The sequence below is a fragment of the Eulemur rufifrons genome, chromosome 1, assembly GCF_041146395.1.
Source record: "Eulemur rufifrons isolate Redbay chromosome 1, OSU_ERuf_1, whole genome shotgun sequence".
Classification (NCBI taxonomy): Eukaryota; Metazoa; Chordata; class Mammalia; order Primates; family Lemuridae; genus Eulemur; species Eulemur rufifrons.
Window position 1 is genome coordinate 50,098,161 of NC_090983.1, and position 26,818 is coordinate 50,124,978.

Genomic DNA, 26,818 nt, shown 5'->3' on the forward strand with positions numbered 1-26,818 from the left:
AGCTTCAAATCAACTGAGTCTTGAACATTTGGAGGTATTTATAAGATCTTCAATTTTTAAGAGACCCTTCTTTGTTGACATTAAATACAAGAACTATCTCTTAGCTTGAATAGTTTCACCTGTTTGAAGTCAGAACTCACAGTCTTACTAATTTTGACTATTCTTAATCAATTGTTTATGTATAAAAGGTCAGAGGACTACATAGGCTGAAACACACACTAATTATTTTAGTTTTCAAAGCAACATATCTTTATACAATTTTCAAATCCTTTTATTCTTTTTTGGTGGTGTCACCAAATTTGGTTATAAAAATAAAGATATTAGATTGGGATGTATACAGTGAATGTGTAAAACCCGGCACAACCCAAATTTCTTTCAGCTACATATCTACTTTCAAATAAAAGCTTTTTTCCCCTTAAAAGCTGTTTCAGAGGCATACTCTGAAGGGTTTATAATGCAGCAATACCACAGGTCATTTAATTAAATGAAAAAAAAAATATGAGCAAATTGCCGGAATGCAGTGGCGCAGCACTGAGGAGCCTTTATCTGTGGGCTCAGGTAAGGTGTGTTCTGAAGGCATAAATGTAATTAATTCTGTGGTGGAAACATAGCTCTCGATGCTACTGTCTTCTCACAAAAGGCTACTTAACACAGCTGGTGACCTTCTCTTAAGAGAGAGTTGGCTGCTGTGGCAGAGTTATCCCTCATTAGTCCTTTTCCAGAAATGTCTGGAAATTCCTGCACCCAGAGCTGATGCCCCTGATGTTTAGGAAGAAAACTGTCCTGGAGCCCCCTCAGGTATCATGGTCCCAGAAGTCTTTGGAGTGGCTTTATGAAGACAAAGGCTAATCTGGACCACAGCCAGAGGGTCAACACTGGAAGCAGTGAGTCAGCTAATAAAGCTGCTTGAACACCTCCATGTGTCCAACGTGAAGCCAGGCCTGTGTTTCCAGCAATGAGCGAGATGCCACCTTCCCTCCCCTCAAGGCCCACGTCAACATTAAACAAATTTAGACGTTAAACAAATAATCACTAATACTCAATTAGAAAATGCAAAATGCTCTGAAGGAAAAACACAGGACGATGTAGGATCTCACACTCATTTTTCTCTCATCAAGCATTGCTTAAGAAGAGACTAGTCCAGAAATAAGCCCTTACAATTATGGTCAACTGATTTTCAACATGGGTGCTAAGAAAATTCAATGGGGGCAAAACAGTCTTTTCAACAAGTGGTTCAGGAACAACTGCATATCCACAGGCAAAAGGATGAGGTTGGTCCCCTACTTCTCACCATACCCCAAAATAAAGTCAGAATGGATCATAGACCTAAATGTAAGAGCTAAAGCTATAAAACTCTTAGAATAAAATATAGGTATAAATCTTCTGGGTTGAGTTTAGCCATGGTGGCTTAGATATTATGCCAAAAGCCCAAGAGACAAAAGATAAAATGGGCTAGAGATGTTAGTCCAGAGATGTTGAATTGGACTTCATTAAAATTAAATTGGACTTTATCCAAATTAAAAAATTTTGTGCATCAAAGGATACTATCAAGAAAGTAAAAAGACAACTCAAAGAATGGGAGAAATTATTTGCAAATCCTATATGTGATATGGGCCAGCTATCTAGACTATACAAAGAACTGTTATAATTTAACAATAGGAAGACAAATAACTGAATTTTAAAAATGGCAAAAGGATCTGAATAGACATATCTCCAGAGAAGATATATAAATGGCCAATCAGTACATGAAAAAATGTTCAAAATCATTTGTCACTGGAGAAATGCAAATTGAAACCACATGAGATACCACTTTACACCCACTAAGATGGCTATGATCAAAAAGTCAGACAATAACAAGTGTTGGTGAGGCTGTGGACAAAATGGAACTTCATATATTGCTGGTAGGAATGTAAAATGGTGCAGCTGCCTTGAAACAACAGTTTGTCGATTCCTCAAAAAGTGAAACATAGAGTTATCATATGACCCAGAAATTCTACCTCTAGGTATATGGCATATCTCCAGGAGAAATGAAAACATACATCCACACAATAAACTTGTACATGGATGTTCATAGCAGCATTATTCATAATAACCTGGAAATAACTCAAATATTGATCAACTGATGAATGAATAAATAAAATATAGCATATCTATACAATGAAATATTATTTGGCAATAAAAATGAAGTGCTGATGCATGCTGCATGGATAAACGTCAAAAACATTATGCTAAGTGAAAGAAGCCAGTCACAAAAGACCACATATCATATGATTCCATTTATATGAAATGTGCAGAACAGGCAAATCCATCTAGACAGAAAGTAGATTAGTGGTTGCCTAAGTCTGGGAGTTTGGGGGAAAATGAAGAGTGACGCTAATGGTATGGGGTTTCTTTTTGGGGTGATAAAAATGTCCTAAAATTGATTGTAAGTGATGGTTGCACAATTCTGTGACTATACTGAAAAACCACTGCATTAGAAAAAGAAGTAACTTTATGATACCCACCAGCAACAGAGTAATTAAATAAATAAGAAAATTTCAAATAGCAAAGAGAACTATAGAGAAAATAAAACAGAGTAATATTTTTTAAGGGAACATTTTGTAGCAAGATTGATGTAGTTCACAAGAACTATCCCTTTCTCCAGCATATTTTCGCAGTTGTCTCAGAATTCCAGTCTTCTTTCCTGACATTTCCCATTTCCCATTGCAAGACAGGGATGAGCAGAGCTGGTGGAAGTCAGTGACCTTATCCCTGATTGAGAGACGTTGGCTCAGATTTGGCAGCTAGTGATTTCTGCCACAGCCACTCCCGCTCTTGTCCATAGTCTGAAGGAGGCTTTTCCAACATCTCTGGACCAAAGGGATTTCTTGGATCTGCCCTCATGATACCACCATGATGTGGATGCCACATTTTATCTAGAGGAAACACAAAACTTCCTGCAAGACAATAAGGCAGGGCAAGTTATAACTAGACAACCTGGCCTTCTAGATAGGTAGGGGCACAAGGTAGCTTCTTAGGCCCTGGGCTTGTCCTTAAGAACAAAGGGAGGGACGTTCTCACTGGTGTAGAATTGTCAGTGTTTATTCAAGGAATCTATTTTAACCCTCCAATTCCAATTGATTATTTCCCTTGTTAAGTCTGCCTAAGAGAAATATATCATTTCTTTTTCTCAAAAATACCTAAATAATCTCAAGCTTTATAATATCATAAAGTTTAAAGGTGGGGAATGAAGAGAGATGAGTGCCTCCCACCATCAACCATCCAAGGACAGATAAGTATTTAGGAATTTATTAATGACAGTATCTGATTAGAAAATACACATAATTGCCAAACCAGCACTCCACTCTGAAAAATTAATACAAATGTTTCCTATTTACAATAAAATTGCTGTTAAGTATCTTTTCCAATCTATCCCATTCTATCCCACCTTCTCACTATAGAAATAAAAGCCTGCATTATTTTTGTGACAATAAAACATATTTCCTTCCTTTAACTTTATCCAATTCCCAGTGACCTGAGAACTTGATTTAGTAGCAGTTACTTGTATCTGAAGACAGATTTTGGCCCCAAGAAGTTGCATGCTATAAAGTTCAAATAAATTCACTTAAAAATCTCATAAAAGAGGTAAAAATACTTTATTTCTCATAGATAAAGGAAAAGAAAGTACGTGTAAAGATTGATTATGATTTAGGAAGTGTTCAGTTTGCAAACATTGGACCATTGCGGCAAAGGGTTTGACAAAGCACCTGTAAAATACTTCGGTGTGCTAAAGCAAGCTTCTCCCGAATTCTAGGCTATTTTTGATCGGAACCGGAAACATGAACTGCCTCGATTGCAATTGGAGTGGATTGATAGCATCTGCATGCCTTTGTATCAGGTAATGTTGATTTGGGAAGGTCTGCATGTCCTGACTGAGCTGGAAAAGTAAGTAAAGTATTGCAGAAGCATTTGTTTTAGGAGATCCTTCCAGGGTACAAACGTTACTGAGAACTCTGGATACACTTTGTCTTTCCCTGGATTTCTGACTATCCCCTGGGAAGAGTTTTGCCTTCTAAGACATAATCTCCATGGACTTCAACTTCCTCATCTGTGAACCAGGGGTAATAATATTTTATCTCAGTATCTCCCAAACTGTGCCCCATGGAACATAAATATACAGCCGTAATCCAAGAGCTCACAGACCCAAGAAACATGTTTAACCTTGATTAACTTTGAATTTCTCAAACGTAATTTGATTATGGTAATCTTTTTTATTTTTTACAAATTTTCTTTTACTTTATTAATACCATGTGACACATGAGGGTTCCGTGAAACATGATGTTCTGCTCTGACCCCATGATCGGGGCCAGGGAAGTTTTGTGAAGCACCTTCCATTTTCAAAAGCTGCCTCTCTCTGAGATGCATGCGACAAATCCCAACCCGTGAATTCTGAGCGAGATGCACCAATGATTCCTATCTCTGTTCCCTGGTGTGCAGGACCCTGCTCCTGGCAAGGAGACAAGTGTCGCTTTGAATGGTTCACACTCCACTTTTTGAGTATGGATTAGGGCTGGCATCCGTTAACACTAACAGTTTAGTGTACACTGGCTTTTAATTCTCCTTCTAAGCATTTGCTTTCATATGTAAAACCTGGCAAGTTCTTTACCCCCTACCTAGCTCAATCATACTGAGTTTCTTTTCTAACTTCAAAGTGAGAAACATGCAGGGAAAGCAAAACCTCTTTAGTTTCTCACTCCATGGAACTCCATTAAAGACACGGTATTGTTTTTTAAGGACCTCACAATCATTAAGTTCAAGCTCATCTACCACTTTGTTTTCAGCACTTTTAGGAACTGCTGAGCCCTGTCACAGCATCCTAAAAAATAATAATAATAATAATGATAAAACCTTAGAATAGTATTGAAGATAGAAGTGGAATTTTTTTGGAGACAGGGTCTCATTTTAGCACCAAGCTGGAATGCAGTGCTGTCATCATAGCTCACTGCAGCCTTGAACACCTGGGTTCAAGTGATCCTCCTGCCTCAGCTTCCGGAGTAGCTGGGACCACAGGTATGCACCACTATGCCCAGCTAATTTTTTTTTTTTTTTGTAGAGACAAGGTCTCACTATGTTGCTCAGGCTGGTCTTGAACTCCTGGCCTCAAGCAATCCTCCTGCCTCAGCCTCCCAAAGTGCTGGGATTACAGGCATGAGCTTTTCCTGACCAGGCCTGGAAATATAAATTTTTAATAACTATAAATAACAAAAGTAAATTAGTTTTTGTTTTATATTATCCATTAAATACATGGTAGCATAAAGTCAGCCAAAGTTTTCAAATAATCTAAAAGTGATTATTTTAGTTATAAATGAAACATAATGTTCTTTTCTTTAATAATGAAAGATTGGGCCAAAAAAATCAAGAATGATGTACATTTTATTATAAGGGGACCCTCAACTCTCTTTTGTTCCTATCTGCTCCTCCCATCCTTGATGTCTCTGAAGAAGCTGGCCCCCATGTGTAAAGCCCATAGCTGTTGGGTCTCATATAATCTTGCTTTGCCAACATGACCTTGACTGCCCACGTGAATTATTTTTTAATGTTATTCAGTTTCCTGTGCACACTTAGGCAATAAATGGGATGAATAAATTATTCTTATAACTAATAAAATCCTTTTACTGTGGGTAGAGCTTAGGAAGATGATGACATGTGGTGGGGGGGCGATGACTAATTTTTGGTACTAGTTTGCAAAGCTATTTTGGAGTGAACCCAAAGTCTACACACTCTTCCTGTGTGATTAGTTATAGTAAATGCTGTAAAGCTGCTGTCCCTGACCCGCCAGCTGTTACAACTGGGCCTCACAGCAGGAGGTGAGTGGCCAAGAGCAAGCGAAGCTTCATCTGTATTGGCAGCCGCTCCCCATCACTTGCATCACCACATAAGCTCCGCCTCCTGTCAGATCAGCAGTGGCATTAGATTCTCGTAGGAGCCAGAACCCTACCATAGACTGCCTATTTGAGGGACCTAGGTTGCGTGCTCCTTATGAAAATATAATGCCTCATGATCTGAGGTGGAGATGCTAGCGCTGGGGAGAGGCTGCAAATACAGATTATCATTAGCAGAGAGGTTTGACTGCACAATAGATGTAACGCACCTGATTCATCCCAAAACCATCCCCCCTGCCAACCCCCCAATTTTTAAGTGGAAAAATTGTCTTCCATGAAACCAGTCCCTGGTGCCAAAAAGTTTGGGGACCACTGCTATAAAGGATCCTCATGTGGTTTTCCATATTAATTTAATTGTTTTATTACTGACTCACAATTGTTAGGGCTTATCTTACATTTCCTATTAAATACTTTCAATATTTCCTATTAAAACTTTCAGGTGAAAAGGAAGTTACTTGAATTTAAATTGAAAATAGCAGTTTCTAGAATTTAGGGAGTAATATTATCACTTCACATTATATATCATCCTGATTTTTCACATCTGTTTTACTTCACTATTATACTTATCTGTGAGGTTACGTACACCTGCTGTTTTCATCTGCAGGAAATAAACACGTAGAAAGATTAAGCGATGTTCCCACCAAACGAGAGTCTTGTCCTGCTCACCCAGACCCCTTTTGGTGTGGTGGCCTTCCTACTGCTCCCTCCACCTCTGAGGGAGATGTCCTCCGCCACTTTTTATCATGTCACTGCCTGGGGCGAGGCACGCCATTCTGAAAGGGAATGTGGAAGGAGCTGTTTACAAAAGCTCACATTCATCCTTGCTGCTGTATCTTCTCATTTAAAGAGAATCCTTTTGATTCTTGCTCCTTTTGATTCCTTATCACCACTAATTTTTTTAATTAAATTTAAAAAATTTAAATTTAAATTTTTTAAAGATGATTTCATTTGTAAGTTTTTTACAAGACTTCAAAACCAACCTTTCAAGAGCCATGAAACTGAAACTTTGTAGAGTTTAAGTATCTTCTCGGAGGGCCCCTATTTTGTTTCATCTCGTGCAGCAGGTTTTTTTTTCCAACCTGGATGATCTCGCATCAATTGTTGCTGCTCCCGAACAGGAATGGAATCAGTGAACAGGAATCACCATGGGGGCAGACACAAAATCTTGAGGAAATGACAAGCCAGGAATGTCATTGAGGCAACTCAGACTGGGGTTTTGAATTTAAAGGTGCAATAGTGAGTCTGGGCCGGGCGCGGTGGCTCACGCCTGTAATCCTAGCACTCTGGGAGGCCGAGGTGGGCGTATCGTTTGAGCTCAGGAGTTCGAGACCAGCCTGAGCAAGAGCGAGACCCCATCTCTACTAAAAATAGGAAGAAATTATATGGACAGCTAAAAATATATATATAGAAAAAATTAGCCGGGCATGGTGGTGCATGCCTGTAGTCCCAACTACTCGGGAGGCTGAGACAGGAGGATCCCTTGAGCTCAGGAGTTTGAGGTTGCTGTGAGCTAGGCAGACGCCACAGCACTCACTCTAGCCTGGGCAACAGAGTGAGACTCTGTCTCAAAAAAAAAAAAAAAAAATAGTGAGTCTGAGGGGTTAGAAGGCACATGGGGCAGTATGCAGGTGGCAGGAATGTCAAATGTGGTTGGTCTGAAATGACATGGGCAGACAGAGAAAGCATAAGAATCCAGTTTGACCTTGCTCAGTTGGTCTGGCACGTGGCAAAGGATACAGAATAGCACATATGAGACAAGATGTCCCCTCTAAGGGCCAAGGCCCCGACCCCAAGGTGGGGTCAGCTTGGCTGGCAGGAAACCTCATGTAGAGCCTAAGACAAACAGATTCTCATAGAGAGGGCAGGGGTCCTCCTGCAGGGGGGGAGTGTGGAGCTGTGGAGGTGGGAGAGGGTGGAAGCTGACCGTGGGCGCCCTGGGACTGGAGGGAGAGTGGACATGCAGCTGGGCAGTGGATACAAACATGGTTTAACTAGAGCTTTTTGACTTCATTGCCTTTCACTGGGTAGTTCAGTTTTACTTCGTGATTTTAAAAGGATTGTGCTTGTCAAATACCAAATAGATCAAGCCCTTTCCACTTGTGCTCCTGTTTGCTGAGTTTGTCTCTCCCCCAAGCAAAGGATAAAAATTATCGCTACTCTCACGTGCCTGAAGGGCTAGTTATTTGTGTGCCTGGTTGGGAACCCACGCCGGTACACTTCGGATGCCCGTTGGGTTTAGAATCGAAACTCGTCTCTGGGATAACTTCAGTTTCCAGCCAATCTGTGACTATGTTGAGGGAAAACAACGAGGAACTCTCTCTCCTCCAAAATCTATTGATTAGGAAGTTACCTAAGTAACCTAGTGATTGACTGAAAGTCACAGACAGAAAATCTATAAAAATATATAAATAAAGCAGAAAGAAACAATTTTTAGGCCCTCTTTACATATGTATTGTACCAAGAGAGGCTGACTGGTTCTTTCTGAAGGGGAGAAGGAGAGCAAGTAATTGTGGCATTGATCTAGCTGTCATACCATGCCAGGTGGGAAGGACACATGCAGAGAACAGCCCTAGATCCATGGAGTGTTATATGAAAAGGACATAGGACATATTTATCTACATGCGTTTATATGTGAGCATATAGTTTTCTGGAATTTGCTCATCTTTTTAATCATATGGTTCCAAACTTTTCTTAAAAAAAAAAAGAAAAAGAAAAAAGAAAGAAAAGAAAAGAAAATGGTCCTAATAGGCACAAGTCATGATTTATCTGTGACAGCATTTTAATCAGGACGCATATAGGAAGCCTCGAATGGGCAGGAAACCAACAAAGCACGTTCCCCCAGAGAAAACTAAAGCCCTGGTTAGTTAGCTCTGTCCTAGCAGGGTATCTCGGGAGGAATACATTGACTTCTGATTCCCTTGCTTTCTGCTGTCTTTGCACCCTGCTGGGGATCCATTAGCCTGCTGCTCAACATCTTTGGAGGAAAAAAAAAAAAAAAAAAGGAAGAAAGAAGAAGAAAAAAAAAGACACCATCAAACTTTGAAGTCGTTGCTTGCACCAGCCTTAGGGATAAACAGAAAGCCTCATGTCACCAAATCATTCTGAGCTGCTCTTTGCAATAGCAAGCTGAGTCTGGGCTCCTTATTCCCATTCTCAACTTAATCAAACCTCAGTGTACCTAGAATGTCAATGGTGCACAGAGGCATTATAAATCTTTAACAGAGGATTGAGGGATGTAATTTTTATTATGAACATAATCAGATTTTCAGCTCATCCCAAACTGGCTTTTGATTTTGAAGTGTATTTTCTCACAGATAATGCAAAATAGCTTGACCTGGACAGCATCTAGCCAGAAGAATTATCTCTCTCCATTAAGAGCAGGAAAATGTTGGTAACATCATTACCTCTTTGTTAAAATGTCATGAGGTTTCTGAAACAGGCAGGGCTTCTGATGTTAAGATTATAGTAACCGTTGACTGTTTTTCTGTCTTCAGCTGTCATGGTCACTTTAGCAAATACATTCTACTTGATGCAATATTAATATGCTCTCTGAAAAAAGAGAAGAAAAAAGTCTTTAAAATATACTTGAAATTGTAGGGACTGGAAATTAGAAACTGATAAACAGGAAAAGAGGATATAAGTTGCAACTCCAGGACAATTTCTCTGGGTATTGATAAAAGTATTTTAAACACAACTCAATGTTTCCGAGAAAAAAAATTTATCAGATTTTTTTTTTTTTTTAAAGACACCACCCAAATCAGGTTTCTGTACAGTGTTTCCCCTATGACATTTAGTATTCTTATAATGAGAGGAAGAGATAGTTGGGTCCAATTTCTTACCTGTCCTTACAAAGAGGGGACATGTATGGAATGGCATAATCTATAACTCAAAAAACTCAGGAAGAAGGAAGGAAGGAAAGAAAGGAGGGAGGGAGGGAAGAAGGAAGTAAAATCACTTCCTTTTTTCGTTATAACTGATCTACCTGGCTCCACCTTTTTCTGGTGATATGCGCTGGGGCGGTGGCAGTGTTCTGGTACTTAAACTTGACAACTGAAGTATCTCAGTCGCTTCTGATGAAAACATGTGGGAGGGGGAGTGGAAGATACTAAAATTTGAATTGCTCCCAGTCAGAGCTATTTCTCCTCCCCAGCTGATATCTAGGTGCCAGAGGAACTCACCTGAGCTTGTGACCATTTTGTGACCTTCAGGAGAAGGACCCCTGGTGCACCTGCTGCCTTCTGGGCCTTACTGGGTTCACTAAGAGGTCGCTGGTCAGGACTCTGGGCGTGCTGCTGTGCCAGCCTCTGGGTGACCGTGTGCGTATGTGTCATAACACTTTGTGCAGGCCCTAGACAGTAGCTCTGGCTGCTGAAGTCTGTGGGCCTTGTAGCAGCTCCTCTTGGCAAGCCCATTCCAACATCCCCACCAGCTTCCTGGTCAGTTCTAGGCAATGGGTTCTCTTGGCATTTGCTCAGTCCCTCGGGGGAACCATTGAACTCCCAGCTACTTTCTCCTCACCCTGCCGTCCACACAACTTCCTAAGTCTTTTCTAATATGCTGCCTGGGTGGTGCCAGCTTGCTTTAGGAAAATTCTGTCATTTTCTCGAATTAGGCTCTGAGATTCCAGGGACATGCCCTCTCACTACACCCAAGGTTGGATCCCCAAAGAATGTGAAGCCCGGACCACTTACTTCTGATCTCTCTCCTTCTCTCTGTCTCTCTCCCAGCTCTCTCTCTCTTTCTGTCCTCTCTTCTCTCTCCCTGCTTCCCTGACATTTTTCAATTTCCTTCTCCTCATCTGATGGGAACTATCCTTGTATGGCCTCTGCTCTGCTCTCTCTGCTATAGCTTTGTAGTAAAACTTGATCTGACTTAGCCAGGCTTGGTTCTTCATAGGTAGAGCTGAGTTCTGAAATTTAGAAATCCCCTTCATCGCACAACGCTGCACACAGGCTTGTTCTCTCCCGACTCTCGAAGCAGAATGATGACAGCTTGTTGTTTCTAGCTGGGAACCGCCACTTGCCTGCAGGAGGGAAGCCCACTGAGATAATGGGTGAGGAGCCGCAGGCATTGCCATTCAAACAGATGGAAAAATACATTGGTTTAATGTTTTCAGAATATTGTCCTGTTACCTATATTGTACCTAAATCTGAGTGCTCATGGTAAAACCTGTTTATCTCAAAAAATATTCATTCTATGTACTATTAGTCAAATATGAATGGAAGAGAAACATAAATATTTAAAGGGGCGATTTTATGTAATTTATAGGCCCCTCCACTACAGCCTGTCTTGAAAACTTTTGACAAAATGATCTTCCTTAAAAAAAAAAATCTGATCATGGCATCTCCCTGCTGAAAAACCTCGGGTTACTACCACCATGTATAAGATACCTCCCAAGTCCTTGGTGTAGCATTCCAGGGCCCCTCATTCATTCTGAAGCCCACACCACCCCCCATTCCCACCTCAAAGCCTCATCTGTCATCCTGCCCTCTTCCTCACCCAGACACCCTTTGCCTTAAAGCATAAGACCTACTAACCCTTTTGTCCATCTTCCCTGGACACCCTCATTCTCTCAGCCCAAACTGTTTCTTCTGCAAAACCTTTACTCCTCCTCGACATTCCACAGCACTCTCTTCACCTCTTTATAATCACACGTAACACTCTGTTTTGTGATTATCTTTCTGTCTGTTACTCTTCCCCATTAGACTGGTTTCTTGGCACCACCATATTCCCGGCACCTAGCACAGTACCTAGCACACGAAAGCTGCTAAGTAAATGTTTGTTGAACAAATGAATGAATGAGGAAGAAATGAGAATGATGGGATGCAATACCGCAGAATTAATTATAAGCAGTGGAATGTACAAAGTAAGATTATAATGTCATTTTAAGTGATCACCTATAAATACAGTCATGCATCGTTTAATGACAGGATATGTTCTGAGCAATGCATCATTAGGTGATTTTGTCATTGTATGAACATCGTAGAATGTACTTATACAAACCTAGATGGCCTGTTATTACACCTAGGCTACATAGTATAGCCTATCACTCCTGGCCTACAAACCTGTACAACACATTACTGCACTCAATACTGTAGCCAATTGTAACACAATGGTAAGTATTTGTGCATCTAAACATATCTAAACATAGAAAAGGTACAGTAAAAATATGGTATAATCTTACGAGAACATGGTAGCGTATGCCATCCATCATTGACTGAAACATTACACGGCGCATGACCTGTATATAAAACCTTTCATCGGAGTATGCACTCTTATATTCCTGCCCATAATCTGGAGTATATGGCCTATGATATCTTTTTAGGAAGTGGTTTAGTTCTCATCATGGTTGACTTTGTCCTTAATTCTACTGTAAGAGACCAGTTATGCCTTGAATTTTTCAGAGCTTTGACTTTTTCAGCTTGGAAATGCATTAAATTTTCTTTTATTCAGCATCACCAGAAAATGTAGTCATCTAGTTATTTTGGTATTCAAGTTAATAGATTGAGCTAGCATATATCATGAAAAGATTTCAAGAAATTATATTGTATATTACATACATATGATTTCAAGAAATTATAATACATTAATATATACTCGATTTATCATGATTAAAATGTAATCTTTCTTTGACTTAGAAGAATTTCAGATCCTCCATTGCCTAACAGTTGGTTATCAGTACAGACATCAAATATAATAATAATGTGCTGTGTAGGATGAAGTGCGGGATAGTGGGGAGGGCTCGCTAATAGAAGAGCAGTTAAATTCATGTCACTTCTTGCATCATGCATGATGCTTGGCAGGTACATACCCTTGGCTACATCTCAGAGTTCTTCCTGAGTACCTGATGCTCCAGGATGTTTGATTTTGTAGAGAATCTTCCACCTCCAAAATGGAGTTTGACCTGATAAAGCAACCAGCTCTGTACATTTTCTTGTAAATAAAATGAACTTTAATTTTTTTATTTCATGCAACTTAAAAAAACAAAAACCTTATTCTATATATAGTAGTACTTAACCTATTCCTATCCATATGTATTTTATGAGCTCAAAAACTGCTGTCATGAATCCACATTAAAATGCTAGAATCTGGTGAAAAAATTATAATATATTTCCTAATAAGGCTTTTGAGGGTAGAATTCAAGATAAGATCTACTTCTCCTTATCTAGCTGACCAACATAAATAAAAAGTATTTCTGCTTGGAATCATGATGCTAAAAGTCTCCTAACCCCAAGTCCATACCAGGCTTCGAATGTTGTCTTAGGTTACTTTCCAGTTCCCCTAGAGAGCATATTTTAAAAGCTGATTTACCTCTTCTTCATGGCCCTCTCTTCTTTGGCTCTCTTCAGAAGAAAAAGGGAAGAGGGAAGGAAGGAGGGAGAAGGAAAATTGGACTTTTTCACTGAGATATGAATAAAGGTCTCTTGTAATTATTGTTTCTTGCACTGCAAGTACCTCTCCAAATTCCCAAAATTTAATGTTTATTTGGAGGGTCACCACTGTCAAAGCTCCTGGGAAGTGAAGCCTGAGATAAATGTAAAGCCTTCTTCTGCTATTGCCAAACAGCATGTTCTGTACTATTCTGAATATTTCCTGAGAGAATTCAAGGAGGCAGTACTGGATCCTCAGCTATCACTGCTCTTATATTTAATCAACAGAGCTACAGTTTATAAATATTAAATAAATCACCCAAAGCAAATTGCCTCATCTTAGTAAGCAGATGCTATATGGCCATGGGGCCAGAGTCAGGCTTTCAACCTCATACACCAACCAATATGGCAGCCCAACAGTTGAGTCTGTTAGCCAGAGTCTAAAATGAAACTGAAGACTTCTAGAGAACTGAGTTTTTGGGAAAGAAGGTCAGTGTCAGAGATCTACAGATATGAGAGTATCCTTATGCATACTTTTCAGTAAGCAGACATTTGTTGGATGCTGATTGTATTGGCCACTGGAGGAGGGCTTAAATTTTAAAGTTTGCAAAGTACTTTTACATACACAATTTAATTTAACCCTAATTCTGTGAAGGAAGAAAGTACTTCATTCCGGATCTTATAATGTCTCATGGTCTGATTTTTACAGATGAGGAAACTGAAACCTAAAGAAACTGATGGACTTAGAGTAAAGCAGTTAATCCAGGGCAGAGCCAGAATTTCAAAGCCAAGTCCTCTCAGTCTTGCTGTGCTGCTCTTAACCACTGCACTGCTCTAAGGACGTGAGCGTTTTGTCCAACAGTACTCTATTCTTGTGAACGCCCCATTTACAAAATAAAAATCTGAATCCTTCAGAGGGCAGGATTTGAGGACCTGAGTAGAGATTCCAGGAACATTCCTAGAGGACTGAATGGCCTCATGGATTTGTTTAGCTGGTTACAACAGAAAACTTCCTCAGAAAAGTTTTATGTCAAGTTTCCCTTAATCTAACATTCCCACCTATAAGGGGGCTGATGTTGCCAATTAAAGATGGCAGATTGACCTCACTGGTTTATCTCCTCTTCCTTATGAGAATCCCATTAATGTTATAATAATAATAGGATTTTTTTTAAAAGATATGAACTCCCCTGGGCAATGAGAAGAGGCTGGAAGAATTGTGAGGAGCTTGGTAGAAAAGGCCTAGATTGCCTTGAACACACTGTTGGTAGACATACATAAGAATGTGAACAACTATGCCAGCGAGATGTCAAAAGGAAATGAGGAGAACAGTAAAGAAAATATATATCACCATAGAGAATACCTGGATTGTCACGAGCAGACTTTTAGGAGAAATAAGAACCTCATATTCTCTTATTCCTGTGATGCCCCTTCATACTACCATTGTCCACATGCAAACACATTTTTACCCAGGTGCACTAGTGTACTCTGCTTTGGTCACTTAAAGTTCATAACATGTTTCCATATTTCTACATAATTTTTACATTATCCTTTGAAATGGCAGCCTAGTATTCCAATCAGTTGACTTGTCATAATTTATTCAGTTATTCCCTCCTTTTGTTTCTAATAGAGATAATTCTGAAATGAGCACCTTTTGTTCAATATTTTATTGACTTATTTAATACTATTAAGTATAATTAGAAATAATGAAGTTGCATTTCCTCTTAAAAAGAGATGTACAGGCTGGGTGTGGTGGCTCATGCCTGTAATCCCAGCACTCTGGGCAGGTCGAGGTGGGAGTATTGCTTGAGGCCAAGAGTTCAAGACCAGCCTGCACCAGAGCAAGACACCACCCTCTACTAAAAATAGAAAAATTAGCCAGGCATGGTGGTACACACCTATAGTCCCAGCTACTCAGGAGGCTGAGGCAGGAGGACTGTTTGAGCTCAGGCGTTTGAGGTTGCAGTGAGCTATGATGATGCCACTGCACTGTAGCCTGGGTGACAGAGTGAGACCCTATCAGAAAAGAGAGAGAGAGATACATTCTCAAGGAAACAGAATGTAAGTAGAGATGAGATATCCTCAAATATTGGGAACTGGAAAGGAAGTAACATCCCAGCATGTCTGCAGAAGGGGACAGCAATTGAAAGCCAGCTGATCTGTCTTTCAGAAGGAATTTCTGAGAGGCTCAGGACTTAGAGGGGCCAGGTACAGCCAAGAGCGGGTGTATTAGCTTCCTAGGGCTGCCATAACAAAAAACCACAAACTGGGTGGCTTAAAACAACAGAAATTTATTCCCTCACAGTTCTGGAAGCCAGAATACAAGGAATCAGCAGGGTTGGTCCCTTCTGAAGGCTCTGAGAGAGAATCTGTCCCATGCCTTTCTCCCAGCTTGTGGTGGTTGCCAGCAGTTCTTGAAGTTCCTTGCCTTGTGGATGCATCACTCCAAGCTCTGTCTCTGTCTTCACGTGACATTCTCCTTTGTGTCTCTTGTCTTCACATCACCTTCTTATAAAGACACCAACCATTGGCTTAGGGCCCACATTATTCCAACATGACCTCATTTTACCTTGTGATATCTGCAAAGACCCTATTTCCAAATATGGTCAGATTCACAGGTACAGGGGTTAGGACTTCAGAATATCTTTCAGGAGGACACGATTCAATTCACAGCAGTGAGGTTGAGGCATGAGGCTGGAAATAAGAAGAAAGGTTGAAGGTCAGCAAATGGGGTCTCAGGAACTTCCCACAACCCACACAACCAGGCCAACAGCCTCTGCAACTGCTGCCAAGTCCAGAGACCAGAGAGCTCTTCTCGTGGAGCACTAATGGAGAGAACTCGTAGCTGAAATTAAAAGTCTGTAGAATAACTGGCTGGACCCCCGGAGGCCCTCCTACTCTGCACCTGGGATGCCAGCAGCTAGATACCCCCAGAAGCAGTACAGTGGGTTGTTCTCTAGGGAAACAGAGCAGCCTCAGAGAAAAGATTTGCATGCACTTGCACTTGGGAGTCCCTCAGCGAATCAACTCCCTGCAGGACGCCCTTAACATGAAGCCTCCCAGTCGACAGTCACAGCTCTTCCACTTGCCTGCCCGCCTCCCCCTTTATGCTCTGCCTTGAATAAGTCCTGCAGTGCCTTGCATTTACATATATGCAAACAGCTAAGGGCCACAGAATGTTTGAGGACAGTCTCCACTATGAAAGACTAGAAGCAAATCAAAATCATGAAAGAAAAGGGAATTCAGAGCTTACAGTAAAGGTAGAAAACAGAAGACAATTTCTAAAAAGCCTCTAATACCATCAAAAAAATAAGAAATTTGTTATAAAACCAGACCCAAAATGCCTGGGGGTTTTTTCTCCTCTATTATTTTCTAGGTGCCACATCGTGATTTTTCTCCTTCGTCTGGGTCCCGTACTAGTAGGGTCCTCATGACTGTCCCACCACCAGCTGCCTCCACTCAGACCCTTGTCGCGCTCAGCAGCCCCTCCCCAATCTCACCCCCACAGTCCCATCCTCCAAGCGCTGTGTTACCGCCAGAGCTATCATCCTAAAGCAGATCTGATGGTATCACCCACCTGTTTAAAGTCCCTCCCCATTCAGGCCCTCCCTCCCCATTATTAGAGGAAAAAAATCCAAGCTGGCACAAACAACCTTCCTCTCCCACCTCCTCTCTCTCTTTCCTTCACACCCTCTGCTCTTGCCGTGACTGGCCACCTGCCATTTCCCAAATTGCTACCTCACTAATGTTCCACGCCCCGTGCCTTTCTCACACAGCCCTCTCTGCAGGCCTGCCTTTCCCTCCTCTCCCCAGGCAACTCCTACTCTCACGTGGGGACGCTGCTCAGGTGACAGGCTCCAGGTAAAACCTCTGTTTGCCCCCAATAGGTAGATACTTCAGCCTTCAGGATGCTCTGTGGGTTCCTCTATTAGCACATTTTAATTATTTGCATCCATTGTCTCTGTTACTCAGCCATGCCCAGCCCAGCTAAATGCTACCAACCTCCTCCCTCATCCGAGCTGCAGCCACAGTGTGTAAGTTTGTTATCTGGCTGCTAGGAGACCCCAGGGTCTGCCTCAGCAGCACAGCGAGTGCACAAGAGTGACAGGAACGAGAAAGATTGGGTTATCACATTGCTACTAGTGAGCTTGTATTCCCCCAGCATCTTGTGCTTTCAGGGTGCCCTGAAATAACCTGTTGTTCCTGAGTTGCCCTGTGGCGGATGTTAGCATTTCTGCCTTTATTTCACAGATGAGAAACTAGGGAGGTTATACTTGCTGCTCAGAATCACCCCAGTGAATTAGGGGAGTTTCAGCATCGGAACCAATACCTCCTACAAGCACAGAGCGGGATGAGCTACAGAGCCATGAAATAGCAGGAGAGGAAAAATTATTCTCCGAGTCCTTGACTTAATACATAGTGGTCTAAGGTCTTAGTGCTACAGGTGCTATGAACAGCTGAAAAATCTAAAGGGGAAAGGAGAAATAGAGAAACAGAAACATACAAAGAAAGAGCTAACAGGAAGGAGAAAAAAGACCTAAGATGAGGGCCTAAGAGGAGGCAATAAGGGTTGAGTGGTTTTATGCGTTCTCTTTCAAACCTGCCTTCCACATTCATAAACCTAAAGCTCGCTGTCCCCAGCTTTCTTTTTTTGATCACTGCTGGCTAATAGGTTTGGCCGAAAGTAGCTTCCCTCTGCTACTTTTTAAAAGTCTTTAGCCTTACAAAGCAACTTTCTTCTTGAAGCAAATGGAATTGATGATAGATAATATCAACCTTTCCAAGAGTCTGAACCAGGGGAGGTGAAGTATGTAGAAATGCTTTGGGAAGAGTGAACATTGTCTGTTAAAGCTCTCCAACATGTGAGTTGTTACTGCTATCATTAATATCATCTCTAAACCTCAGTATCTCTGCTGTAAATCTGGATAATAATAGCCCAACTGCCTGTCTCACAAAGATACAGTGAGTCTACAATAACTTTTCTTGAGCATTTATTATGTGCTCAAGACTGACTTTCCAAGCATTATCTAATTTAATCATCCTAGCAATATCAAGTTAGATACTGTGATTATTCCATTGGTCAGATGTGGAAACAGAGGCTACAGAGTTTCTGTAACTTACCCAAGAGTATACAGTAAGTAACAGTGCTTAGATTCTTTGTGCCTTCAAATCTGCAGCTTCTAACCCATACAACCTCCTGTCACCTGAGATAATGTGTGTGTAGGTGTTAGCATTATATAAGCCTATATCCTTTACTGAGTCACGTTTAACAGAAGAAACATGCTGCTTTAATAGTAATGTGTTTAACTAGAAGCCGACTTGCAGATCATCTGTAGATGAGGAAAGCAAAACCCTGAGAGTGGCAGAGCTGGGTTTAGAACCCAAGACTTTTGATCTTCTGTTTAGGGTTTGTGCCAAAATAACCCAAATACCCTACCATCTACGTATAAAATATGAAGTATCTTATCTCAAAGTGTTCAAGGCTAGCCTGAAGGGGCAAAACTGTCAAAGGAAACCCACGTGGCCAGCGAGTTCTGCTTGCTTTCAAACAAGCAGAAAGCAGACTGAACCTGAGAGTTTGTTTTGAAGGGCAGCATGGTGAACCAAGATGCCTCCAAGAACGGGGGAAATGGAATGAAAAGTCAGCAAACAAGGTAGAAAAGACAGCCCTGAGAGGGCCTGAGAAACTGAACAGAAAATCTGAAGGAAGATAAATGGATAATTTAACAGCTATTCAGTTTTTAAGAAAGACAAAGAACAAGCTACATTGCATCAGAAAAGGACTAGAAATGATGATGGATGAGACTCTTCAAATGAGTGGTGAGCACAACAGTCATAGCTGCCTGCGGGATTCCCAGCTGAGGGCAAATTGGAGGAACTAAATAAGGATATGAGACTGATACGGATTGAAGAGTTTTTCAAAATCCATTTAATGGCCAGGCAGGGGACATCGATCGCTTTTCAGAGGAAATGTTGAGGGGCAATGAGGTAGTCAGCCCTTATTTGTGATGTGGCTGGGTGAGCAGCGGGGTGGGGGACGTTGATACACAAAATTATTGCAACATACATGAAGATATTAAAATAATTTTGAATTATGGTGGCAAAGCACTAAATTATTTTGATCTTTATGGAAATAAGCATTTCTCTTTTTTGTCCTTGTACTTGCAAGCCTTCTTGAACTTCTAACAATCAGATGACTTATTAAATAATTATAATACATGACCAAAGACGGCTAGTTCCTTTATCAGTTCATGTTAGATTTTTAAATAAAATATTTTATTGTTAAATAGTTTATGCACGCTCAGTGAACACAATTCAAAATGTACTAAAGGCACAAACGTATCAGAGAAAAGTGATCCTCCCTCACACTCCCGTCTGCCAGTCACCCAATTCTTCTTTCACTGTGAATCAATTTCTGTGTGTGCCTCTAAAGATTGTCTATAAGAAAGCATAAATACAGTGTTTTTACAGTTTTTTACACATAATGTTTATACATTGTTTTCTACATACAGTGTGTATACATGTATCTATACATACTATGCTCATATATATGTATCTCTGTGTGTGCCTACATATGAGCATTGTGTTTATCCCATTTCAGACCTTGCTTCTTTACACCTAATATATTTTCTAGATTATTCCTTTTCAGTCTCCATACAGAATCTATCTCATTCTTTTTTAATGGCAGCATAGTATTCTATTTTAGAGATAAAGAATAAATTATTTAACCAATAGTTATTTAGTCAATAATTAATTATTTAATGATTTATAGACGATGTTGTATCCAATAGTTTGCTATTATAAACAATGTGCAATAAACATCCTTGGAAGTACATAATGAAAGTACACTTTATTTGTAGGATAAGTACCCAGAAATGAGATCACTGGGCAATTGGAGTGTGGGAATTTGAAATGTTGATAGCTATTGCCAACTTTCTCTCTGTGGATATTGAACCAATTTATATTCCCACCAGCAACGTCTGAGGTGCCTATTTCTCCATACCTTTACCAACACAGTGTGTTCTCAAATTTCTTGAATTTTGCTAATGTAATAAGTGCAAAATCTACCTCATTATAGTTTTAATTTACACTTTCTGAATTATAAATGAATATGATCATAGTTTAAGTATAGATTTACTCACTTAGAAGCCATTGGTATTTTTTTTCTGTAAACTCTTCATATTTTTGCCTACTTTTCTACTGGGTTAGTGGTCTTTTCTTGTTGATTTGGAGGAGCTCACTATAAAAGTAAAGAAATTGATCTTTATCTGTAGGAAAAGTGGCAAATATTTTGCCCAGTTTGTCTTCTATCTTTTCACTTTGTTTATGCTATACATATGTTGATTTTACATAGTCAAATTCATGAATCTTTTCTTTTGTGGCTCTGAATTTTGTGCCATACTTCTTATAATGACTTTCCCATTCAAAACTATAAAATTAAACAAATTTTTTCAGAACTTCTTTTTTTTTTTTTTTTTTTTTGTTGAGACAGAGTCTCACTTTGTTGCCCAAGCTAGAGTGAGTGCCGTGGCGTCAGCTTAGCTCACAGCAACCTCAGACTCCTCGGCTTAAGCGATCCTACTGCCTCAGCCTCCCGAGTAGCTGGGACTACAGGCATGCGCCACTATGCCCGGCTAATTTTTTTCTATATAGATTTTTAGTTGTCCATATAATGTCTTTCTATTTTTAGTAGAGACGGGGTCTCGCTCTTGCTCAGGCTGGTCTCGAACTCCTGACCTTGAGCGATCCACCCGCCTCGGCCTCCCAGAGTGCTAGGATTACAGGCGTGAGCCACCGCGCCCGGCCCAGAACTTCTTTTAGTATTTTACAGTTTTGTTTTTTATATTGACAGCTTTGATTCTTCTGGTTTGGTTTGGTTTACTATAAAGTGTGAGGTGGGAATCCAGCTTTATTTTTTAGGCTACCCAGTTTTCCCTACATCAGTTTTGACTAATCTTTTTCCTTATGATTTGAATGGTCACTGTTACCACATACTAAATTCACTTAAATTTGGTTCTACTTTTAGTTCTTTCTATTTTGTTCTATTGACTTATCTACTTAGTCATATTATTTGAATTAATATCAGTTTATAGTATATTTTAATATCCAGTAAGACTAGTTTCACCTTCTTCATTACTCTTCTTTTTCAGTATTTTCTAGGTATTCTTGTTTATTTTTTCATATAAGCTTTAGAATTTAGTTCAAAAAGAAATTTAGTTTGTCTTTTTATAAGTAGCTTGTTTAATTTTAAATGGTCAATGTTTGAAAAATAAATTACTATAAAACTTTATAACATTTAAGAGACAGAAAATGTTGCCCATTAGGAGGTTTTATTCATAAAATTCTTAGTTCTCTCTTTTAAACTACACTTCAAAAATGTAATAAAACTATTGAGGGTATTGGTCCTGCTTTCCCTACACATACAAACTTTTCCTATATCTTAGCCTTTTAAGGAGTTAGCAATGTAATTAAAAAAGAGTCAACCAGGTCTTACAGTGGACATTTTGGCCCCTTTCTATGGACAAAGAGAAGGCCACCTAATGATACAACACCCTCCTCAGACATATACCCAGTGCTATTGTAAAATATTCCCTTTCTTTTCTTTTTATTCTTTATCTCAAAAATCTCACTTTCTTTATTAGGTTGTACAATTAAGGAAAAGAAGTTTCCCTTACCATATAGAGAGAGACCCCTAAAATAACAGACCATTTTTATCCTCTATAGATCTTTACGTAAAAACAAAGCATTTTTCCTGGATGCTTTGGGTCTAGTCCTCTGTAGATCTGGGGCGTGGGGATATAGGGGCTTTACAGCTCTCAAGCCCTCTCCCTTCTCAAATCTGAGCACTGGTGCTAAGCATCAGGACCACCTTTAAATTTTGATAACAAATGCTCAGTAATCACCAGATTTGCATGGCACTCACTAAGCAGTTCATTACTGCGTATGATTAGCCTACTGCCTTTTTTGGGATTCTCAAATATAAGCTAAAAAATAGAGCAAGTGCTAATAGAGTATTTTATAATTCATTCTTTGAGGTCTTATAGTTCCTTACTCACAACACCAACCACACCAAGGACGTGGATTTGCAATTCTGTATTCATACAATCCTCTCCCACACAGGCACCCTCTCCATTCCCTGGGGGGAATCCTAGGACTCAAGACATAAGAATTACACCAAAAAATGTATGGTGAAAGAATGTTTGCAGCCCAACAAACTAAAATTTTTAAATGGCCCGTTTTACGCACTGAACTTTGAAAAAATAATAGATTTTCATATATTTCCATAAAAATCTCAGGTGGCATAGTTTTACTAGAAAACATTCTGGCATGTGGAAAGGTGGATTATCACCATGTGGCGGCAGTTTAGTTACATGTTCCAACCACCTCTTATATGAAGCCCCATTCATCAAAGGCTGTGGCTTCTGGGTCAGCAGCCATTCCTTCCAAGTCAAAAGTTGCCCACTCAATGAACATGATTGATTAGCTACCAGCCTGCTCTGAAAACCCAACCAACAGGATAACCAAGGACAGTATCCTAGAGGGTCTCGTTATAACAGAAGAAACTGTTCTCCTTGCTCCCATTTACACGAGCTGTCTTTAGGCCTGCCTGTCACTCACTACTTAAAAATCCTTGTTTTATTTTCCCAAGGCAGAATAGAGTAGACGAGTCATAGATGGAAGATTCACTGTCTATACCTAATGTTTGGGGGGTGGTATTTCTCCCTTACTTAGTGAGGCCTCCATCCTCCAGTGAATTTATCCTGAACCGGTGTCAGGGACACTGAAACAAAAAAGTTTCACCATTGTCCTCCACACTGCACTAAGGTGTGAGACACCTATTGTTACCAATGTTCCAGTTGAGATCCCTGATGGGAAGACACCGTGAGCTTTATACTCAGTCAGGCTTGGACTGACATTTCAGCTCTGCTGTATACTTAACCATGTAAACTTTGGCTCTTTTAATTTAATTTCCCCAATCTCAGGTTCCTCCTCTGTCAAAACAGGGTCAATAACACCTATCTCATAGCACTGTTGCGAAGTTTAATCAGCTCACATATGGAGAGCTCCTAGAATGGCGCCTGGAACACAGGATACATTTACTATTCAGTAGTTAGTTCATTTTAGCAAGATGTGTTTTACTCTCTATTACAGCAAGCAGGCAGTTGGCCCAAAGAATAGATTCAGCTCACAGACATGTTTCGTTCAGTTGAACACAGTTTTTAAATTGTAAAATGTCTAGTTTGCCTCAGTCCCCACCACTCCCAACTACTTATCATGCGGCGTACTTGGCTCATTAACTTTACTGTCCTGGCCCTGTGGGCATTTGAGTTTAAGATTCTTGCCCTATATTATGGAAATAACAATGCTGTTAATCCAAGAAGACTAAAATTCCTGCCTCATTAATTTATTAGGTCACTTGTAAGTATCATTTTCCACAAAGGAATCCCTTGAGCATATAAATAAAATAAGCAACACAAGTAACCTGAGAGGTCAGGAAAGAAATGGAAAGAGGGAGAGAAAACTGCTATAATGCATTGTTGCACTTTCACTTTTACATGCACTGCTAATCTGCTTCAAACCTTGAAAGAAAATGATCTCTTTCTAACTTATTTTTAGCACTATAATTAGCTTACAGAAGATTAGACATTGATGCTACAAACATCGTCTTGGGTAGACTGTAACTTGGGTAGATTATGCCCTTACAATTCCAATTGCAGATCTGAATCATTCTTGCATTGGAGTCTAATGAACTTGCTTACTAAGCAGTACCTCTGTGGCTTTGTCATCTTTTCTGCTATTTGGGTAACAGTCTCACATTTTTTAGATTTTAAGATCTCATATATCGCTAACAAAACAGGTTAATCTCCTAATATGTTTTGGTATTTGCAAAATATCTCACACAGCCTTACTGTCACTGCTGAATAGTAACAGATCTACAGAGGAAATACCATATATAGATAAATAGTTTTTCCAATTGGAAAAAGCAACTCACCCTCTGTGATAAACATGGTGTAACACTGAATTCCCACTACGGAGAAAATAACAACTAATGGCTGTTTTTTCTATCTGTCTGAATTCACCTGGACCACAGAGAAAATCCAAGTGAAATGGATGCCACCACCTGAATCCTTTGAGTACACCTTTCTTGGAAGCCACAGGCTAGTTGACTTTGCCACCAGAGGGAATTTGCACCCTCCATTAGTGTTTGCTGAGTCCCCATAATATGACAGACTAAGAATGTGAACCTTTTAAAAGGAAAGGAAAATGCCCCTTTCTGATGGGCAGACTGTGGGGGTTCAAGGAGAAGGGAGGTAGCTGCTAGCCAGTCCCTGACTCTTATGCCCATGAGGCCCAAGCTCTGAGGTATCCTTGGCAGCTTGAAGGTCACACCTTTGTCATAGCTATATCATACCAAAAAAGAAAAGGAAAAGAAAGCTTCATTTCCAACAGTTTCATGTAAAACCCCAAGAGACTTCCAACTGGCTTAGCTTGGGCCTAATGCCTATCCCTAAACTAATCATGGGGACACTCCTACTGGTCAGGCCTAATTTAATCTGAGCATGTGGAATGGATTCTATTACCAGAGGAAGGGTAAAGGGACAATGTATAGCCTCTGCTGTCTACTAGAGTTCACTTATAACCACTACCAAAAAGTGTTAACTCATAATACACAACACATACACACACAATGCAGGGAATGAATTTGTTCAAGTATCAATATGCCTAAAACACTCTGCCGCCTGCACAGGTAGTCAGAAAAATAGAGTCCTACAATATGACTTCAATTTTCTCAATTAGGAATTCAGCTACTAGTAAAATATGAAAATAATCTAGGGAAGCCAATTCTGTACTACTCTGATATGGCAGCTCCATAGCCATCAGAAACCCAGTCTTTTTCTTAGCATATGTCTGCCATAGTCAAGTTTGCCTCATAGTCACAATATAGCCACTGTGGCTCCAGCCATTATATTCATATTCCAACAGCAAGAAGTCGACAGGGACAAGGGCCAGACAATGCACCTCTCAGCAGAATAAGGCCCCTTTAACGAATTTTCCCTGGGCCTCTACTTTATGAATTCTGCTTCTATCTCCCTGGCCACTCCTAAACTCAAAGGAGGTTAAAATGCATATTGGGCAGGCAGCTAGCAAACTCTGCTGGAGCTATCACAATCTTGGCGGAATAAATGACCACATCCCCAAAGAAGGCAGAAGTTATAAGGCTTGAGCCCTTTAAACTCCATTGTGTTCTAGCCTGAGAAGAACTCAACAAATAATATATATTTCAGATCTGCAGCTGTTGTGACCCCACTGTGTCAGCCTTGCCTCTGCCTGGGCCACCCTTGGTCTTGTTTCCAAACTTCAGCCTTATAGCTGGGCAACCCTGAACCCTGTCCACTCTTTTCCAAGGTGACTCTACCTCTTACTTGCCCCTTTGACCAATCTTGACCTCCATAGACCGAAGTCATGAACACATCTGCAACTACAGCAGCATTTGAGTCTGTTAAGGAAAACATTTATTGGCTAATCAGATAGTCCTTAGGATGGAAAAACAATTCCTGTCTGGAAATTCACTTTGCATTCATAACTTGAATCTGCAGGGCTACCCTATGCAAAATCATGTGCTAACATTACGTACATGGTAGTTGGTTACCAACTTGGGCTCTGGAGTCAGGGAGACCTGGGTCCAAACCCCGGCTCTGAGTCCCCAAGCAAGTCATAGAGCCTTTCTGAGCCTGATTTTCTTATCTCTAAAATGGCCTCATAATGGACATACCTCACTCATCTGGTTGTTTTGAGGATTTAATAAGATAAAATATATGAAGCACCAATATAGCACAGTGTTTGGCACAGTTATATGTGCAACCTATGTAAATAAATATTATTAATTTTTCAACTTAGTAAAGAACACAAAAAGATGTGTTGTAAGGCTAGTATCTTTAATGCGAATGTTTAAAACATTTATCCAAAGAAGCCTTGGCTTGCTTCTGTGTTCACCATTATTATTTGATTATTTGTTTTTCGAAGCAAGTTTTAAAAACTGCTGGAAGCCTTCTGTGGTAGTTAATACATTATCTTAAGCAATTTAATGCAAATTAATTTTTACACAACCTTGAGTTTCAAAAGCCATTGAGCAGGGAAGGAAGGAGAGAGGTTTAGGAGGAGCCTCTTTGCTCCCTCCCATCTGGACCCTCAGCCAGCTCCATCTGCTCTCGCATGTAGTAACTAGCACTGCAGCTCGCCCTGCCAAGCACACCATGTGCCCTGGAGCCTTTTCTTTTTTTTAACTCAGAAGAGTGTTCAGATGCATAGGAAGATGTGTATTTCCGGTTTTCCGGAAAAGTTGATGGGATTATTTTGGCATTTTGAAGTTCTGTTTTTGTACTATATGTAAGTTTTTCATCAGATTTTATGGGTTTGTTTCTGCTTTGTTTTGTTTCTGGATTTCATGCTCTTTTACTACCATAATTCATTCTCCTTTTCTGCTAAGGTCTTCTAGGCCATGTTGAGGGATTGGGACTTGATATGCTG

General features: G+C 40.2%; 1 protein-coding gene across 1 annotated transcript in view; it reads left to right on the plus strand.

Moving 5' to 3' along the window:
- The window catches only part of PDE11A (phosphodiesterase 11A), a 335,245-nt gene that overhangs the window by 297,815 nt on the left and 10,612 nt on the right, over positions 1 to 26,818 (plus strand). Inside the window, exon 19 of the mRNA XM_069470433.1 lies at positions 3,794 to 3,877. Coding sequence (XP_069326534.1) covers positions 3,794 to 3,877 — 84 coding nt within the window. The remainder of the gene's footprint in view (positions 1 to 3,793; positions 3,878 to 26,818) is intronic.